The sequence below is a fragment of the Callithrix jacchus genome, chromosome 10, assembly GCF_049354715.1.
Source record: "Callithrix jacchus isolate 240 chromosome 10, calJac240_pri, whole genome shotgun sequence".
Lineage (NCBI taxonomy): Eukaryota > Metazoa > Chordata > Mammalia > Primates > Cebidae > Callithrix > Callithrix jacchus.
The window spans coordinates 68,838,708-68,858,950 of NC_133511.1; the positions used below are offsets into that span (position 1 = coordinate 68,838,708).

Here is a 20,243-nt window from a genome sequence, read left to right on the forward strand (position 1 = left end):
TCAGCCTGGTCCAGCATAGGTGAGCTGAGCTATGCCATCCTTAATGGCAGGGAAGTCTGGAAGGCCAGTGTGGTGGAGGCGGCAGCGGTAATGGCCACAGCTTTTAGCATACTGCAAGAAGCGGGGTGCACCAGGGAAGAGTACATGGTCAGCCAGCACAGTGGCACCTGCTGGCAGTAGGGCATGGGCTTCCAGCAGTTGCAGGTCCCTCAGGTAACATCGTGGCCGGTGTGCCAGGAGCACCAGGTCTGCCCGATTCAGCTGATTCTGGGTACGTAAGCACGGGATCACCTCCTCTGAGCTGCCCACGATGAGCTCCACCTGTAGGGGTAGGAGGAGCTGGACGTGAGGGTTGGGGGAATTGTTCTCTCACTGGAGACCCCACCAAGATCTGGCTTACTTCATGCCAGGTCCTGGTTTAGCTCCCCACGAGTGTTCTCACATTTCCTCTGACCTCGGACCCCAAGAAGTCAGGATCAGTATTGTGATTTCCATTTTGCCTGTGAAGAAGCTGAGGTTCAGAGTATACATGCTTTGCTCAAGGTCACATAGCTAAGAAGAGGCAGAGTAAGAGTTGGACTCAAATTTGCTGGGTTCCAGAGACCTTCCTCTTAGCTGTTTCTTTTGTCATCCAGCAGAAAATAATGTGCAGATGACTTGGGACAGGAGAGCAGGAGCTCACACACCATCCAGCATCACAGTCCTCAGAGTGGAGCTGCTTCCTTCTCCTTAGATGGGAGTCCCTCACAAGGGATGTCTGGCTAGGGCAAGGCCTGGGGTGACAGAGATCTGGTGGGGAGATGGGAGGCTGACCATTTGCTCATCAAAGCCGGCCAGGCGGATGAGTTTTTCAGCCACTGCTGCCGTGCGTGGGTCCCGCTCCACAGTGAGAAGGCGACCCCCAGGGGGCAGAGCTCGGGCAATAAGCAGGGTAGAGTATCCACAGTAGGTTCCCAATTCCAGCACACAAGCAGGGGCCTTCTCCTCCACCAGCCGCATCAGGATCTGACCTATGGGGGGAGATGGCTGTTGCAGAAGACATGGGAGATGGATGCAGGGCCCCTGATAGAAAGAGATCTCAAATGCCCGCCTACCTCACTGCAGTTCTCAACCAGCTGGGGTCTCATCTGTCCCTTGTACCATAGCCCCAGCTGCCCTCCTGGTCACCCCATCTCCTCAGTGTAGTCTTCATACCAGCCCTGAAATCTTTCCATCAAATCTGACCTTATTACTTCTTGACTCCTGTGAGCTGAAGGCCTTTGGGATTGAACTTGAGATCCTCAGCCTGGCATTCAGGACCTTGGACCTTATCCTATCCTACCTTTCCAGGTTCATTTCTCAGTACTTCCCACCTATGGCCTGTATCACAGCCATTCCAAACAACTGTGCCCAAAATCCATTATACTGTCTCATTGCTTCATGCCACATTTGTGTATGTGGCTGGCTTTGCCCTTCCCACCCCCATCTCCATCTGCCTGGCCAACTCAAAACTAATCCTTCCAGACTCAGTTCAAATGTTGCTTTCTCTATGAGGTCCCAGGCAGAAACAACCACCCTATCTTTCAGATTTATGAAAAGTTTCTGTTAGAATTGATAGTTTCATTCTCCTTTTATTGCTTATTGAATATATTTGTGATCTTAGAATTGGATGAATTTCTGCATTTTGCTTTTGTTTTTAGACTGGGTCTTGCTCTGTTGCCCAGGCTGGAGTGTGGTAGTGTGATCACGGCTCACTGCTGCCTCAACCACCCAGGCTCAGGCAATCCTCCCACCTCAGCCTGCCAAGTAGCTGGGATCACAGTTGCTCACCACCACATGCAGCTAATTTTTTAATTTTTTGTAGAAATGGGGGTCTCACTTTGTTGCCCAGCCTAGTCTCAAACTCCTGGGCTCAAGTGATTCCCCTGCCTCAGCCTCCCCAAAGTGCTAGGATTACAGGCATGAGCCACTGCACATCCAAATTTCTTAAATAAGACCCTAAAAGCACTTGTGCTGGGTTTGAGATAAATCCAGGCACACAGTTACCCTAAATGGGATGTGGAAGCCTCCATGGTGGAGAAGAAAGATGTGGACATAGATCATTACAAAGCTATGGGTTATATGCTGAGATGGTTATTCCACTGTGTATTATGCTTCCTTTGAGGCCAGCATTTGTGGCTCGTTCATCTGTGTGGCCTGTATCCACCTCCCTGGCACCTAGCACATTCCTAATACAAAAGAGGTGGCAATAAATGTTTGCTGAATAAATGACTTCGTCCAAGCTCCTCATTTCCAGATGAGAAAAAAAGAGACCCTAAAAAAGGACCAAGAACTTGCCCGATTCACCCAGTAAAGCAGCAGCAGATCCCAAATCTTCCTTCACGAACTTAGGGGTACTTCCTGGAGCAGAAGGCTAGGGAACACTGACCTTTGACAGGCCCCATATGGCTCAAGTACTCGCAGTGGCTGCTCCAGTGGTCCAGAGTGGTGAGGATGTGGCCAGGGTCACCAGGCAGGGCATGGGTGAGTACGTAGCTGAAGGCCCGCTCCTCAATCCGCAGCCCTGACAGGCAGTCTCGGAGGCTTCGCATCAAGACTGTGCGCACCAGCAATCGGAAGTAGTGCCGGTACCGCACCAGCAATGTTACCACCAGTGGCAGGAAGGCCAATGCAATGGCAGCGGACATGGTCCCTACCTGGGCCCTGGGCTGGAGGGAAGTAGGGAGGGAAACCCACACTCACAATTTGCCTGTTATTTGTGTAGCTTTTGCCAGTAGCAGTTATTATCCTTATATTTTACAAACCACGGCTCAGTAAGGCTAAGTTTTTTGTCCAGAGTCACACAAAAGAACTGGGATTTAAATCCAGGTTAGTATAATTCCAAGCCTGTGTACTTTCATGGACTCCATACTGTCTATTTTCAGCACCCAGACCCAAACCTCCTCTTCCTAGTCCCAACCCCTGTTCCTATCTTCACATTGTTCCCCTGACTTGTTTCGCTTTATCCCTGATGTCACCCCTTCTTTAGGACCCTTTTCATCAGTTGCCCTCTGGGATATCTTCCCCCAACCCTGCCCGCTGCCTGCCTGGTCTCCTCTGACCATTGCTGTGTAGCAGGAGCATAGATTTGCAGTCAAAAACACCTTCACTATTACTATGCTCTGCCTCAGTAAAAGGCAATCAAAATACTCCATAGGGTGTTAGGGTGAAATGTCCTCTTTCCCACTCCAGGACTTTCCTGCCTGCTCTTCCCTGCTGATGGGAGGAGTCTTTGATTCTGTAATAATTTTCCAGCCCTATGTCCTCTCCCTTGTATTCCCCTCTTCTGCTGTGCTGTCTCAGAATTCCCTTTACAAATGTGTACATACACATAACACAGCACACATTTTCCCTCTACTCAGCTCTCCTCTCCAGGGCCTCCCATGTTCTGGATCATTCTCTCCCTCATCCAGATCTGACCTCCTTGCAGGCCTTCTTGCAAGGCCCCTGGTGGTGGTGGGGAGTAAAATGAAAGTAACAATGTATGGATGGGTGTGAATAGGTGAGTGATGCAGTGGGCTTGAATTGGTGTGCTTGGGAACCCGCAATCCAGGGCCCTGCTTACCTGGGCTAGAGGCTCCTGCTTAGGGAAGACCAGAGCACAGGACAGGTGAGAGAGTCCTGGGCCTGCTGCAGGGGATAACCCTAAGGCAGGAGGCTGGACTGGCTTTCTATTATTCATGTTGAGGCTGCTGCTGTCACCTGAGACCTGCAGTTCAAGTTACCAGCCCCAGGGATGAGCTTGAGCTGCCTCCTACACTTCAGGAACCTCAAAAGATTTACAGAACTTCAGGGTCTTGATTTGAGGGGTTATAAGAAGTACTAGATCTGGTGACTTCTCCGACCCCTTGGATCAGAAGATGGGGCATGATGTGAGCCAAGATGATGGGGTGACTGTAATATACTCATTGATACGCAAGTTTTCTGTAAGCAATGCCTTGGGCCACAGGTAAGAGTCAGAATCTGTTACTGTGCTCCAGGAACTCCAAGTTTGGTAGGTGAGATTGACCCAGGAACAGAGAATACAATATAGTGTGATCACTATCGGATATTCCATGACTAGGGGGACGTTGGCTGTTTTGTGAACTGCGGCATATCCAGATATAACCGTTTGTGGCACATAGTAGATGCTCATCAAATATTTGTTGATTCAATAAATGCATGAATCACCACTGGATGAGGATTAAGCATAGGGACATGTCCAGAGAATGGGGTCAGAGAATATAATCAGGAGGACATTGTTCTGAGTCTTGAAGACAGCAGGCAGTCCTGGTGGGGAGACAGTGTGTCAGGCTGCATGTGCAGAGTCCAGTAGATCAATCAGGAAACTGCATTATTTCTCTGTGTCCAGTGAAACACATTGCTTACCCCTTCACCCCTTACCCCTCCCAGGACATGGAGTGGGAGAGAGGTGTTAGGCTCTGCACGACTTCGATATGTCGGACGGGTAATGTCCCAAAATAAGATTTGAGGGTAGCACATTTCACACCTGCGGGTGAACACCCAATCACATGCTCATGAACAACAAAAAGATCACTGTACAATCTTGAAGGACAGACTTGGACCTGTGTTCAGGGCCCAAGGGAAGACATGGGAGGGTTTTAGGAAAAGAGAACTGATGGTCAGCTTTGTGCGTTAGATTACTACGGGTGCTGCAAAAAAGTACGATTAAAGATAAAAGCCCAGGCTTTTATTATAGGCGCTGTGGCTCACGCCTATAATCCCAGCACTTTGGGAGGCCGAGGCGGGTGGATCATGTCAAGAGATCCAGACCATCCTGGTCAACAAGGTGAAAACCTGTCTCTACTAAAAATACAAAAATTAGCTGGGCATGGTGGTGCGTGCCTGTAGTCCCAGCAACTCGGGAGGCTGAGGCAGAATTCCTTGAACCCAGAAAGCGGAGGTTGCAGTGAGCTGAGATCGCGCCATTGCACTCCAGTCTGGGTAACAACAGCGAAACTCCGTCTCAAAAAAAAAAAAAAATATATATATGTATATATTTAATATATATACATATATATAAGCCTAAAAGCAGAGAGGTCAGTGATGTGGCTTCTATCTCCTCCACCAGGATTTTCTCCGCTCCGTGTCAGCATGTGAAGGTAGTATAAGGTCCCTTCTTCCTGTAAGTTGCAGATCCTTAGCCTAGGTGGACAACTCAACTGAGCGAAACACAGTACTGTGTTCCCCGATTTGGTACCGTTCACCTGGGTCCTGTGTGTGTGCACCCAGGCTGACCGCTCTAGAAGTGTCAGTCCTGGATCTCACTCGCCCCTCGCATGGCATTTAGAAGGGTATTATGAGGGCATACGAGGGCATTTGGCACGAGTTTGCTCAATGGCCCAGAAAAGTCGCCTAGTGCCCACGCGAACGCATAACAATTCACAACGGCTACTACTGCCAGTTTAGAGACTGGAAAGATAAAAGTCAGGTGATCCGCCCCTGTCTTTCCTCGTATCACGTGCCTGCGTGTCTGGTTACGCAGGTCTCGCCTTCCCATTGGTTGACAACGATCACGCGCTAGCGGGCGGGACCGGAAGCCGGGGTATTGACTGAGGAGGACTAGCGGCTCCGGGACCGGGGAAACGGGGGGAGGGAGTGGGTTGTAGCCTACGGGAGGCAGCCGCAGGTCATGTGACCGGAAGGGCTCCTGACGGACGCCGTCCCTCCTCGGCGCGGCCTGAGCGCCCGGCCCGACCCCGGCCATGGGGTGCTGCTACAGCAGCGAGAACGAGGACTCGGACCAGGTGCGGCCGCGGCAGGCGGGGCTCGGGAATGAGGGCTAAGACCCTGGGGCATGGGGCCCAGAAAGAAACCTGCGGAGGACGGGCAGCCGGATTGTAAGGCTCCCTGAGTACGGAGGCCTGGAGGGAACAGATTACGGAGGAGACGCCAAGCCGGGCTCCTACCCCTGTTAAAGTCCCAGCTTTCTAACAGTCCCCGCCTCGGGGTGTGCAGGCAGCCGCCTGTCCGGCTCGCTCCCACCAGTTCGTTTGCTCCTGCCTTCAAAACTTTACAGATTAAGGGATACTCAGTCTAGTTCCCCGGGAAGCACGCTCTTCCCAGTTTCCTGTGTCTTTTGTATTAGTGGGATTTGCGAATCCCTTGTAGGGGTAGGTAAGCTGAGGCCCTGAGTTAGTCTGTCCTGAGATGAATCAGGAATTTGTGTATCCTTTTCGTCCCTGGGGTTGCAGAAGGAAGGTCGCTGCTAGTCTAGGGCCAGAGGACGACTCTGGAAGTTGGTGGTCTTTGAGTTGGCCAATGAAGGATTTAATCGATACAATGAGGACATCGGGACCTGTGGGAAGTTGTCTGGGAAGCAACAAAGAGGGTTTAGCTTTGGCTAGATTGTGGGAAAGAGAAATGGAACAGGAAGTTCATTTGGTTCTGAGTTTGGCTTGCCTCAGTGCAGTCTCTTCCTGGAGCCTGAGGGTTCCTTTAGGTGGAGACATGCCTGTTATGAGAATTTGGCTGTAGATCTGATCCCTTTGAAGAAAGGATTAGGCTGGGGAGACTGGAACAGTTTTAAATTCTCCGTCTTCCCCTTACTGCATTCTCACTTCTCTCCACACTCGAATCCCTGCCCTGCCTGGCCTGACATTCAAGGATGAAGTCTCAAATTGCTGTCCACTCTCCTTTTTTGATTGTATCTAAGCCTGGACATTTGAACACATAGTAGAACTGAGAAAGTAGAAAGGTTTCGAGTAGCTCACAGCATAATGGGGGAGATGGTCACCGAAATAACTATGTCATTGGTACCGGGGAAGTAGTTTTTCTGCAGTGAAGGTATTTTGGATTAAGTGCTTAGGCCTAGGAAAATGTCATTTGTATGGGAAGCAAGGGTGGCTCCTGGTTCTCAATTCTCCATACACCCAATGAACACATATTTCCTTTGCCCTGTGTTAGGCATGTGTCATGCCCAATACCTCTCACTTCACCTCCACCTTTTTGAGAAAGAGACAACAACAATCCTGCCTACCTGAAGAGGTGTGGCCTAGTGGGAAATTGTCCCTTAAAGCATAATATGGACTCTTGCAGAGAATGAGTCAAGAAGGATTAATGCCTTATGAGACAGGATACCAGCTTCTAGTTGGAAGGGAGAGCTGGGCCTGCTGCTCTCCTGAATCTCTACCTTCTCCTTGGTGGGCTCTCATTTCTGTTTCTAACTGCCAGAGAAGGTGCTTAATCACTGCTAGGTGTTCTGAGGCTTCATATAGCAGGGGCCATAACCATCCACCATCCCAGAGTCCCTCTTTCAGTTCTTGCCAGGCCCCTCACCCACTCTCATCTGTCTTCTATCATAATAAAAAGAATTGCACAACACGTTACATTTTACAAAGGGCCTTCACAGTTATCTTATTTGACTCTTGCCAGATATGTCATATTAGTGTGGGTTATGTCTATTTAAAGGTGAGGAAGAAGTTCAGAGAAACTAAGTGATTTAGTCAAGCTGAAATGCTATAGCCCAGGTGTTGTGATGCCAAGCCATGTACGTTATCCACAGGGCCAGGCTGTCTCAGCCATGCCCCTAGACCAGGTGGCCAGTCATGGGCAGGCTGCTATGTATCTGTGCTAGGTTAGACAGTTAAACCCTGCCTCTTGGGTTACACTGACGCAGAGATGAACCTAGGTGTGACAAGCCTACCCCATGCTCCACTCATACTTTGGGAGTTGGGTGATATTTGTCTACTCTGAAGGGGGTAGCATGACCTCTTCTTTAAGTCTAGATTTCAAGAAAACAACCTCGTTCTTCACTTGATCTTAGCTAAAAGGCTGAGAAGTGATCAACTAACCTTCTTGAATAACCTCTGATAGGGAAGAGACTACCCTGTCCTGCAGGAAGATCTCTCTGAAGTGGAGCTGGGAGGACAGACATAGGAAGCTAACTTGGGTCTCATTAAGGAGCCAGCTTTCCTTAGAAATACATAGTTTTATATTTGTCAAACATTTTGTATTTGTAGCTCTTTAATACTGAACATGTATTTTAGGGAGTAAGGGGTATCTGGGAGTTTAGAGGTGATGGGGCAAAGCCCACAGCTTCTGTCTCTTGCTGCTGGGAACTGGATCAAATTGCCTGAGGACACTTGGGCAACCTGGGCTTGAGAAAGAAGAGTAAGGTGAAAAAGGTGGGCCTGCCTAAGCAGGGCAGGAGGAAGTGGCCCTCTATAAGGAGGGTTGTGGAATTTGGGACAAGGGAGCTGGAGCCTGCAGCAGGAAAGACTGAGGAACTGAGGCCTGGAGAGGAGTGTTGAGGAATCTGGCACTGAAGGTTGGTGAGTCAGCATTAGCCAGGATGTCCCCCCTGGGCCCATCCTTGGCTTTCTCCAGGGCACTCTTGCTCTTTATGGGTTGGATAGATATGCAGCAGGTCTTTCCCCACCCCCACCCCAATTTACAGCTGATACAGCCAGCAAGGATTTGTAGCTTATGGGCTCAAGGCAGGGTCAAATCCAGAAATACTACAGTAGATAAAACAGGGAACTAAAACAGGACAAGGAGGAAGACCAAACCAGTGAGGAAGCTTGGTTTGGTCTTACGTTACTTCTGGGGGGTTGTGATTATCAGCATAGATCAGCAGTAACAGGGCTGCTGAAAATGTACAGGGGTTACTAGGTGGTTTAACAAGGGAGGGAACAGCTTCACTGTTTGTTTGTTTGTTTTTGAGATGGGGTCTTGCTCTCTTGTCCAGGCTGGAGTACAGTGGCACAATTCTAGCTCACTGCAACCTCTAACCCTGGTTCATGTAGTCCTCCCACTTCAGCCTCCCAAGTAGCTTGGACTACAGAGCTCACACCACCAAGTCCAGCTAATTTTTTTTTTTTTAAGAGATGAGGTCTCGCTTTGTTGCCCTGGCTGGTCTCAAACTCTTGGACTCAAGCAGTCCTCCTGCCTTGGGCTTCCAAAGTGTTGGAATTATAGGTATGATATACACGGCTACAGCTCTGTTGCTCAGATCAGGATACACCATGTACATTCAGTTTGGTTCTTGGAGTCACATACGAAAAAAGAGCACCAGAGCACAGGAGGGTGGACACTTTCGAAGGGACCTGCCTTCAAGAAGGGAGCACACTTGTACTGTGTGACCCAGAGCTGGGCTGAGATTCTTGCCCTGACATAATCTGAGAAATGGCCATGGAGAGGTTGGGCTTGCTTTCCCTTGGGGCCTAGGGTCTTGTCTGGACTCGTCCAGACTTCCATCTTGGAAGCAAACAGCTTAGCTGGGGAGGGCCTGGTGCTGGGGGATGAGGAGGGCTGTTCCTGGGCTCTTGACTTGCACTGATTCCCTCTCTAGATCCCTCTGCTTTGCTGTCTCAGGTCGTCTGTCTTCCAGCCTCTAGTATCCTTTCTCTGCCAGGTCCTAGACTGTTTAAAGCTCCAGGGCTGTTGCTGACTACCTGCTTTGTCTCTGTCCATTTTTTTCAGGGCCTCTAGGACTGCCTGATTCCACTCGTTTTTAACAAAAACTCAACTGAGCTCCCAATGATAGGCAGGAACTGAGTGTTACCTGGCATTCCATAAAGCTGGGAACTCTGGATATTCCTTATAGATATATTTTTGGTGTTTTAAGGTCAGAGCTGGGCGGAGGGTAGTAACCATGAAAGGCAGGATCTAAGGGTCCTGGGATTGACTTCTCTCCCATGGCCTCTTCTAGGACCGAGAGGAGCGGAAGCTGCTGCTGGACCCTAGCAGTCCCCCTACCAAAGCTCTCAATGGAGCTGAGCCCAACTACCACAGCCTGCCTTCCGCTCGCACAGATGAGCAGGCCCTGCTCTCTTCCATCCTTGCCAAGACAGCCAGGTAAGTGTCAGAGGACCAGGCTTCAGTAAGAGCTTCTCTATCCGTATTAAAGGCTGGGATAGAGGGATCCAGGCTTAGGACATGGGGGATAGGAAAAGGTCACTGGGTAGAGGTGTCTCCATGTCCAGCCCTGCTCCAGTAGGCAGGAAGGAAACTGGTGTCAGATAGCCCTGGAGTTGGTACCAGCACTGAGTCCTGTTTGTCCTTCTTGGAAGCACCTGTCATGTCATCTCGGTCTCCTCTCCCCACAGCAACATCATTGATGTGTCTGCTGCAGACTCACAGGGCATGGAGCAGCACGAGTACATGGACCGTGCCAGGCAGTACAGGTGAGCACCTGGCCAGCGTTGGTCCCTTAGGCTACTTGGGCTCCTACCTTCCATCACTGTTCCGGCGTTGGAGTCTGGCCCCTAGTCCAAGCTTCTTATTTGGGTGCAGCCCTGAAGACTGACCACAGATCACTTGATCACTTGGGTGCTTCAGTAGATATTCATGTCAGCCCCGTTTACCCTGTGACATTCTTGAGGGTGCTGAGACCAAGGGAGGTGGGCCTAGAGTGAGTCTGTGATGAGCTGAGACCTACCCTCTGCGATACCCGCCCCCTCGGCACCCTGCTTCTCTGGCTTGAGGGAATGAGGCTTACCTGGGCTGGGCAGGGCAGACTGTGGCTTAACTGCATACCCCTATCCCCTCTCTCTTGGTCAGCACCCGCTTGGCAGTGCTGAGCAGCAGCCTGACCCATTGGAAGAAGCTGCCACCTTTGCCATCTCTTACCAGCCAGCCCCACCAAGTGCTGGCCAGCGAGCCTATCCCATTCTCCGATTTGCAGCAGGTGAGACACCCCTTGCCTGTCCCTGCCCACCCTTCCCACACTGCCCAGGGTATGGCAGAGGGCTCACCCACCCTGCCTCACAGGAGGTAGGGAAAGTGGAGTTAGGGAGCCCGGTAGCCTTGTGGGCCTCAGCTCCCTCCCATCTCATTCTCTTAACTTTTAATGTCTTTCCTATCTTCTCCCCCCAATCTTTATTCTTTCACTCCCCTTTGTTCTTTTCCTTCTGTCTCTCCCATCCCTCTTTCCCTTTGCCTTCCTGTCCTCCATCATTCCCTCCTTCTCATTCATCACCATCTAATCTCCCCTCCCCTTCTTTCCTGATTGCCCTCCTCACCTGTCTCTGTTCCTCTCCTCCCTGGCCCCTCTCTGCCTTAGGTCTCCAGGATAGCTGCTTATGCCTACAGTGCACTTTCTCAGATCCGTGTGGACGCAAAAGAGGAGCTGGTTGTACAGTTTGGGATCCCATGAAGAGAGGGGTCCTTGGACAGCTCTTCTCCTCTCTTCATCCCATCTCTACCCCAACCCCCTGGCCCCCAGCCTCACTGCGGCTTATATGGTACCCTAACCTGCTACTAATCACAGAGAAAAATGTGAAGAAGGAGGAGAAGAGCAAGGCTAGAAGCCTGAGCAAGTGAGGGTAGAACCTTTTGGGACTGGCCTTTGAAGCCCTGGCCAGGGATGGGGTGGGGGCCAAAAGGACAGAGCCTGGTATGTCTTCATAGTCATTGAGAATGTGAAGATACCAATTTGGGTGGGGGGGTGATCACCAGAGGACCTAGGGAGATCCCCTTCCCACCCTCTCTCTTGGCCTCAGAGTCACTCCTGCCCCCTCTCCCTGACTTGGTGCTCACATGCACCTCGCTAGGGTTTGTGACCAGGGTCTGGATGAGCTTGAATTGGAATGAATTGAGTTTGTATTTCTAGAACCCTGGGTTTTTACATGTTTGGTCTTTTTTTGTTTTGTCACCCTCGATAAAGGAAGTATATTCATCCAAGTGCTGTTTCTGGCCCCTCTATCCTACCCATTCTACTTCTGAATACTCAGGTCTATGAGAGTGAGATGGGGGGAAGGAAGCATCTTCCAGGGGCACTGAAGATGAATCCAGGAGATAAGGGTTTAGGGTATCAGCTCTTAGCTGAGACCTGGCTTGGGCTAACCTCAGATTGGATGAGACTGTTCTTGTCTTTTGTCCAGTGATGATGGGAATACTGTCAAAGCTGAACAGAACTGAATGTAAGGCAGCTTTGACTCTTGGGGCCCTGCCTTAGACTCAGTGGAATTACCAACAGCCCCTGGGGGGTGAAGGGAGACACTGGTGGTATAGGGGTGGGGAGTGAAAGCAGACCAGGCTTTTCTGGGAATATCTAATATGGAGTCAGTAAACATGTTTTTTAAGCAGAAGATTCTTTTTATCAAATAAAATCTTAAGCAGAATCCCAACATATAAAACATAGAATGGAATTACTTTGATCTGATTGAAGTAGGGGCTGCTTTCAGAGATCATAGCCCATCGTCTTGGCCTGTCATGGAGGCCTATGAGGGGTCTCCACAGACCCTGGTACTCTGTGAAGAGTTTGGAAATTACTGATCTAGTTTAACTCCCAAATTTGTAAGCTGAAGAGTGTTACAAAGGGGCCCAGAGAGTTAGAGAAATTTTCCAAGGCTGTGTGGTAAACCCAGGTCTCCTGTGTCCCAGGCCAGCACGCCTTTCCCTCCATTGCCTCCCTTTTTCAGCAAAATAAGACTAGAGCTGGCCAGCTGTGGCTTATGCCTGTAATCCCAGCACTTTGGGAGGCTGAGGTAGGCAGATCACCTGAGGTCAGGAGTTAGAGACCAGCCTGGCCAACATGGCAAAACCATGTTGATCTTGGTTTCTCTACTAAAAATACAAAAAAAATTAGCCAGGTGTGGTGGTGTGCACCTGTAATCACAGCTACTGGGGAGGCTGAGGCAGAAGAATCTCTTGAACCTGGGAGGCGGAGGTTGCAGTGAGCCGAGATAATGCCACTGCACTCCAGCCTGGATGACAGAATGAGACTCTGTCTCAAAAAAAAAAAAAAAAAAACTAGCGCTACCTGCAGTTGCCTGCTCAACAGCTCAAATCATTTATTGTCAAACCATGCTGTCTGTCCTCAGGCCTTTAGGACTACTAGGGTCCTTGGAGCCTCAGAGTATGTTCTGCTTGATCTGGGCCTTCTTGGGCTTGATGTTCATGCGTTTCCAGACTTCAGCTGTGGTGCGGTCTGCTTTGGTGACCCCACTGAAGTCGAACGTGGTGATATGGGGCAGGGTGCACAGCACATACTGCCTGTGGGGAAGACTCAGGCTGGGGGGGCAGCCCCCCTACCAGCATCCCCTTCCCCCTCTACCATTTGCTGTTGTCTTCCCTGACTGCAAGGAATGGAGGGACTTGAGCATAGTTTGGGGAAGATTAGGTTTATCCTGACCGATAGCAAGGAACACTTAAAGGTCTGCTACTCCCTTCCCAAGTCCAAGCATGGCAGAAGAATGGTCTTATATTTCTTGGTTCTCCTCCTCCTTTCCCTTAGGGGAGCCCAGCTAGACCCTACCTCCAGGGGCAGGGCACTTACCTATACCCCTTCTCTTCCTCCATGGGGTTCCCATGGAGTGTCAGGCTCCGGAGCCGAGGAAGGACGGCCAGCTTATTCACTTCCCCCAGGTGCTGGATGCTGTTGCCATGAAGATAAAGGATACTCAGATTGAAGAAAGTTGTTAGGACCTGTTGGGGAAGGGAACCAAAAGCCGGGCTAGACAGGACCCTGATTCTATGCTCAGGCCTGACTGGTGGGCAGAAAAGGAAGAATGTGGGGAACAACATGCCCTCCACAGCCATACTGTATGACTCTAACCTATGTTTATTTACCTTTTTTTTTTTTTTTTGAGTCAGAGTCTTGCTCTGTCACCCAGGCTGGAGTGCAATGGCATGATCTCGGATCACTGCATCCTCTGCTTCCTGGGTTCAACTGATTCTCCTGCCTCAGCCTCCCAAGTAGTTGGGACTATAGGCACATGCTACCACGCCTGGCTAATTTTTTGTATTTTTAGTAGAGACGGAATTTCACCGTGCTAACCAGGATGGTCTCGATCTCCTGACCTCGTGATCCACCCGCCTTGGCCTCCCAAAGTGCTTGGATTATAGGCGTGAGCCACCACATCCAGCCTTATTTACCTTTTAAGAGATAAGGGTCTCACACTGAAAAGGAGCTGTGATCTGAGGTCAGGAGTTTGGGCTTGGGTACCAGCACTGCCACTGACTTGCCTTTCCTGCCTCTCCCTCAGCCTTAGTTTCCCCTTTCCAGCTTTGGTGACCTACGATTCTATCACAGCAAGTGACAGGAAGACTGAGTATCAATGCTAGGCACATAAGAATCTTTTAAAATATTGGTTAAATTGAGAACACCACACCAGAGGAATAGTTTCCAAGTCATGCTCCAGTTCCTTTCTCCTCTTAGGGATTCTGGACTAGAAAAGGCCAAACTTTATTTCTTAAAACTTGAATCTGAGTTCACAGAAAGTAAGTATTGTACTTTTACTGCCTACCTCTTCCACAGGAAAACCCAGCACAGGACACAGTGGGTGCCCAGTGACAGTACAATTTTATTTCAGCCTCTGATGTACTAGTTGTTGGTTTTTTATGTATTTTCATTCAGTCCTTTCCCATTGTTCAGACAAGAGGCTTCAGTTTTGAGAGGTTATGTAGCTTGCTCAAAGTCACAGTAAGAGGCAAACCCAGGATTTGAACCTTCATCTGTCTGACCCCCCCAGCCTGTGCTTTGCACTGCACCATGCTGCCTCACTACTTCCTTGATAACATGTAGGAGTGTAGAGGTTGGGGGCTGAACAAAGTGGCTGAAGCCTGGAACAGACTGTCTCTCTGTTCCAGTCAAAGCCACTTTGTTCAGCCCCCGTCCTCTCCACTCCTACATGTTATCCCGTCTCCCCTACTGGATTCCTAGGGGTAGGAACTCACAGGGTCAATGGAAGTCAGGTCATTAAAGGACAGGTCGATCCAGGCCAGGTTCTCTGGGTGCTCCAACAGCTTTGAAGCCACCTGGTTCAAGTCTCTCAGATCATTGAGGACATTGTTGTTCAACCACAGGGACTGGGTCAGTGATTTCCCCGACTTTGAACGCTTCAGTGTTCGTAGCCCTGTCCTTGGCTCCTCATTTACCAGATCTGTGGGGACAAAGTGAGACTTGTGTATATCGTCTTTGCTTTTCTAGCCTTAGGGAGTGAGAAGGAATAGAGCTGGAAAGATTACATCCAAACTGTAGCTGGAGGGTCTGGAAGGGCCACAGCCCTGTGCCTGAGTCTAGTGCAACCTTGTCCCACAGCTTCCAGCAATCAGTAAGTTTAGACTAAGGTCCAGAGACTTCTGTTCCAAACTCTTGGCTTTCCAGGTCATATGGACTTCTCATATCTACTATATCACTGGGTCTTTTGTATACCAAACCTGTGTGTGCTTGAGGAAGACTAAGAATCAGAATTGTTGGGCTTGAACTGAGAAGACGATAGCACAAAATCCTGAATTAACTACTGGTAAAGCCTATAGAACTCACTTCAGTGGAATACACTCTGATATCTCCCCTTTCCATTAATGTTGATTACGTACAGTATGCCAGGTAGTGGATATACAGTGATGAACAAAATCAGAGTCTGTTCCTGGCTTTGTATGAACAATACGGCAGAGAGTAGACATCTGTGCCTTGGAGGAGCTTATATGGGCAAGATGGGAGCAAGCTGGCAATATGGTGTGATAAGTGCTATATAATAGTTGTAGCAGCACAGAAGAGAGGCTATTGACCCAGTGTGGGCACTCAGGGAAGTTTCCCAGAGAAGGTGAAGCCTGAGCTGAATCTCAGTGGATTAGAGATGTTTATCAGGCAAAGAAGGGTAAAAAGGCGGAGAACAGCATGAAGAAAGGTATAGAGGTACAGAACAGTGGGGTGTTGGGGTGTGTGTATGTGTGTGTGTGCCCGCACAAGTGCTTACACATACTGCACAAGGGGGACGAAGAGGAAGAAAAGAGGCAGGAGTCCAGTCAAAAGTCTTGAATGCCAGACTAAGGATTTTGGGCTTTACCCTGTAGGTGATGGGAAGGTACTGGAGTGTTTAAAGCAAATGATTCAAATCTTTTATTTCAGAAAGATCACTCTGAAGCTTCAGTGTGGAATATGGATTTTAGGGAGTGAGTTGGACCGAATGACCAATTTGGCCGTTTGAGTCATCCAAGCAAGATATGAGAGGGACCTACAATCAACATAATTTGGTTGACTGGATGTAAAGGTAGAAGAGTATTAAAGAGTGGTGGCCAGTTGTATTAACTGGCAAGAAATTACAGAAGGAGAAACAGGTGATGACTTCAGGCTTAGCTGGTGCGTTTGAGGTTGCCATATAAAAAGTTGAGGAAGCCAAGTAGGCAGTTGGAGATGAAGGTCGGAAGTTGAGGAGACACAGACTTGAGAACTGTTAATATAGAAGGCATACAAGGTAGGGAAAGAGATGAGATTCCTCAGGGAGAGTGAAGGTGGAAAAGAAGGTCAGGGAGGAAGAAGAGTCCATTAGAAAAGTTAAATAATCAGGGAAGGACAGGAAAAGTCAGGAGAGAACAGTCTATAAGATGTTCTGGGAGTCAGTAGTTTATAGTAGTAAGTTCCAGGGAGATAAGGACTGAAAAGTAATTCTGGAAACTTAGAAGTCCCTAATAACCTTGGTAAGGGCTGCTTCAGTGGAATGGCAGGGGCCTGGGGCAGAAGCCAGATTGGAGTGAGTGAGTCAAGAGTGAATGGAGGCTGTGTTCATGCCTGTAATCCCAGCACTTTGGGAGGCCAAGGCAGAAGGACTGCTCGAGCCCAGGTGTTTGAAACCAGCCTGGGCAACATTGTGAAATCTCTGTCTCTACCAAAAACAGAGTGAATGGATATAAGCAATTAGCATAAACAACATCCTCAGAAAGCTTGGCTGAAGAGGAGAGAGAATAAGGAATAGGATGATGTTAGAACCCAGGTGTATGGAACACCCCAAACCCTTACTCCCACTTCTTTTTCTTTTTCTTTTTTTTGAGACGGAGTTTTGTTCTTGTTACCCAGGCTGGAGTGCAATGGTGCAATCTCGGCTCACCGCAACCTCCGCCTCCTGGGTTCAGGCAATTCTGCCTCAGCCTCCTGAGTGGCTGGGATTACAGGCACGTGCCACCGTGCCCAGCTAATTTTTTTGTATTTTTGGTAGAGACGGGGTTTCACCATGTTGACCATGATGGTCTCGATCTCTTGACCTCGTGATCCACCCGCCTCGGCCTCCCAAAGTGCTGGGATTACAGGCTTGAGCCACCGCGCCTGGCCTTCCCACTTCTTTTTCAAAATGAGGTCCAGAAAGACGATGGGCTTTGTTGCCCAAGTTCAAAGTCATAGAGTCACAACCAAATGCCAGGTCTGGCTGAGGTGACTGTATTTTTCTCACTGCCCCCTGATCCACCTCTGGGGAAGCAAACGTTTATTTAGGATTTGCTAAAGCTAGCCGGCTTTCTTCACTCTCCCTTCGCCCTTCCACCCCTTCTCCTCCTCAGCTGCAGGTCAGGCAGCATCCACCAGATGGCTCTCTGCCTTAGTCCTAAAGTGAGCAGTACCCACAGTTGGGGCCTGATGTTGCAGGAGGGTACTGGAACAGAGTACTCCAGCTCATGAATTCCTAATCCTGCCTCCCTCTCCACACCTCTGAGAACCTTGAAACAAAATAACACAGATGAGTAAAAATTAAGGTCAAAATAACCCCACATGAACTAGCGCCCCATGTGATAAGGTAGCAGCTTGGGGAATGCCAAGCATAGGCTGGAGGCTGAGCAGAAGGAACTGGTGGGACGGAGTTGCCTAAAACTTGATGCTGGCTAGAGCTGCTCTTACGGATGGAGTGGTGTATCCGGGCTGCCACAGGTTGCAGCTCTTCTCAGATTCCACCAACGCACTACACTGCCTAAGAATCTGTTCAGGTTTCTTGTTCAGAGTAGGCCAAGGCAAGTCTAGAAGCTGGACCACAAATATCAATCTTTGAGAACTGGGGAGCATTTAGCTCCAGGAAGATCTGGGGAAACCATGTTCATATTTTCCTTTATCTGAAAGTCTGCCATGTAGGTGTTTCCATGTGTCAGAATGCAAGTCAGTTTGATAGACTTCCTTGTGTCCCTCAACCACAAACTGGAAGGGGTTGGTAGGTGTGTGTAGTGGGGGACTTCTTAACACTCCAGGTTTGTGAAAAGTTAGAGGACTTGGGTTGATGGTAGCATAGATTAGATGCCTTCCAAAGGCACTGCCATTTCAGATTCTGTAATAATTACTCATTCAGCAAATAGTGTGCCAAGTACCCCCAAACTCAATTGTATCCTTTAGCTCCAGCTATAAATAAGTGTTTCAGAAGCTCTGGGGAATCTCAAGGGACTGTGACCTTTTGGGGCTTTCATGTGCCTCTCACACACCTAGCAAGGAGCACAGTACCTGGCATATACATATGACACACAAACATATATACACATACATATATAAGTGTGTGTGTGCGTGTGTGCATGCTTAATTGTAAGTGCTCAGTAAATACTGAACAGTTGAATGATGGATGGGGCATCTGCACTGATTATGTTTTGTAGTGTAGAGTTACCCTTGGTACTACTTGTCTCCCAATTCTGAGGACTCCATAGAGGGCAGAGCTATACCTCCTCCCTCAGAGTTACAAATTCCCATGATAGGTAGGAGGTATACTTCCCTCCCACCTCTGTCACTTCACCTGTCTTGGAGATAGCTATTATTGCAGCTAAAACCCCTTGTGAAACATGGACTACATCAAGCAGAAGTGATGCAGTGCATAGTAAAGATCACAGTAGGTGGTTGTGTGCTCATGAGAGAATAAACATGAGTCACCATTGTGGCTGATGATAACCCAAGTAGACCTTAAGCCCAATCGAAGACTGGTGCTATATGCCAGCTTCTGAGCTTAAAGGTGGTGGTTACCAATTGCCTGAGAGAAGACTAAAGCCAAATAATAGGTCTAAGATAGTGGATGTTAACATGTATTCTGTGAGGACAGTTATACTGATGCTTTAATGAAAGACCAGATAACAAAAGCCAGGGATGACAGAACTTCCCAAGGAAGAATGGGTGACTCATTGGGAATATGACATTGCTGAGAGCCTCCTTATGTTCCCTTCCAAAGGGACTAGCTGCCCATTTACAAAGACATTGAATGGCAAAATGGGAGTGAGTGTGGGCAGTGTTGGAACCTGCAACAAGTGTGGGTGATGATGAAATAAACTTGAACATGGCTGGAATGAGTGTAAGAAATTTGTCAGTAAAGTATTTAAACTGGAAATATGCCAATTTGTTGATATGACCCCTCGTGTTTGGCCAGTCAGAATAGACTTGTGTCACCAGACAGAAGAGAAGGGATCTGCCTACTTGCTGGGGACTTCACAGCATCCTGTGTTTTCCACCTCTCTTCAGGTAAAAAGAGGAAAATAAAACTATTGGCTGATAGACTGGCTTCCCAGTTTTCTTCCATTTGACTTTCTTGCTGTAGCCTGGCTTCTTTTAAAGATGATCAAGTCTGGGAGTGGTGGCTCATGCCTGTAATCCCAGCACTTTGGGAGGCCGAGGCAGGCGGATCACCTGAGGTCAGGAGTTTGAGACTAGCCTGGCCAACATGGTGAAACCCTGTCTCTAAAAATAAAAAGAGATTAAGATTTTCAATTAAAAAAAAAAAAGATCAAATACTGTGATAGCCCCCTGTTTCCTTTCAGATTTGATCTCAAAGAAATAAACAGGGGCACATGTTCTCAGGATCTCCTGGGGTTGTGTCTGGGGCAAAAACAAAATGAACAAAGGACAAAAATAAACTCTCACTCTCCACCACCTCCAAAAGACAGTAACAACACATCTGTAAGCATATGGGAAGAATCTCTTGTAGAAGATTATGGTTTCTCCCTAGGGACCACCCTGGGCCTGCTGCCTTAGTGGAGTGCTGTGCTCTGGGGCTAACCTTGAATGATGTGGATGCTTCTGAAGGAGTAGTCAAGAGGGGGCTCCTGTACCCAAGTGTTCATATAGTCCTGTTTGTTCATAGTTCAGGCCATCATTCATCTCGTGCAACCATGTGCCCTGGGAGTCTGGGTTCAGCCTGGGAGGACAGAGAAAGACCGGTGTTTCAAGTACATTGGCCTTCAGTTTCCCTATAGCCCTCGATCCCTGCTTTCTGTCCTCTACTAGTCTAGGCTTGCTTAGCTGCATTTCCATTTTAAGATATTAATCACTATTCCTTGCATGTATAGAGCACTTTCTACTTCTCAGAGCACTTTTGCATCTCTTAGAACTCATTTGAGAGTTGTAACACCCATTTCTTTGTCTGGAAAATGCCAGGTGAAGAAACCCAAGGGGTAAAAGGATTTGCCCAGAGTTAAGCCAATGAGTCAGTTGTAGACTGCAGTCATAGTCTCCTGAATCCTACTCTAGACCCTTACTCTTACTCTACAGTAGTTACCGTGGAGACTGTCTTGATACCCACCCTCTGGTGACATCAACTGGGCTATTCTACTGC

At 48.8% G+C, this 20,243-nt stretch overlaps 3 protein-coding genes and 1 pseudogene across 13 annotated transcripts in view; 1 reads left to right on the plus strand and 3 right to left on the minus strand.

Moving 5' to 3' along the window:
- On the minus strand, positions 1-19,770 carry LRTOMT (leucine rich transmembrane and O-methyltransferase domain containing). The gene is given in 6 exon segments (NM_001282060.1): positions 1-321; positions 814-1,010; positions 2,408-2,682; positions 3,584-3,663; positions 5,330-5,882; positions 19,689-19,770. Coding segments are annotated over 3 exon segments (777 nt in total). The 5' UTR covers positions 2,667-2,682; positions 3,584-3,663; positions 5,330-5,882; positions 19,689-19,770.
- The window catches only part of LRRC51 (leucine rich repeat containing 51), a 26,172-nt gene continuing 8,491 nt past the window's right edge, over positions 2,563-20,243 (minus strand). For 8 of the 11 annotated variants that reach the window (XM_035265562.3, XM_078340337.1, XM_078340333.1 and 5 more), the window contains 4 exons: positions 19,689-19,826; positions 14,641-14,846; positions 13,241-13,389; positions 12,731-12,957 (listed from right to left, as the gene is read on the minus strand). In XM_035265562.3, the coding sequence (XP_035121453.3) occupies positions 12,816-12,957; positions 13,241-13,389; positions 14,641-14,846; positions 19,689-19,770 (579 nt within the window). In that variant the 5' untranslated portion in view covers positions 19,771-19,826 and the 3' untranslated portion in view covers positions 12,731-12,815. Of the gene's footprint in view, positions 2,688-7,412; positions 8,117-12,730; positions 12,958-13,240; positions 13,390-14,640; positions 14,847-19,688; positions 19,827-20,243 lie in introns of those variants that run through there. The other 3 variants (XM_054241961.2, XM_035265564.3, XM_035265563.3) reach the window with 3 other exon arrangements.
- Positions 4,456-4,552, minus strand: LOC118146041 (small nucleolar RNA U13; annotated as a pseudogene).
- Positions 5,651-11,643, plus strand: LAMTOR1 (late endosomal/lysosomal adaptor, MAPK and MTOR activator 1). Its single transcript, XM_035265565.2, has 5 exons — positions 5,651-5,765; positions 9,671-9,816; positions 10,068-10,145; positions 10,522-10,648; positions 11,024-11,643. The coding sequence occupies exons 1-5, from the start codon at positions 5,724-5,726 to the stop codon at positions 11,114-11,116; spliced, it is 486 nt and encodes a 161-aa protein (XP_035121456.1). The 5' UTR covers positions 5,651-5,723; the 3' UTR covers positions 11,117-11,643.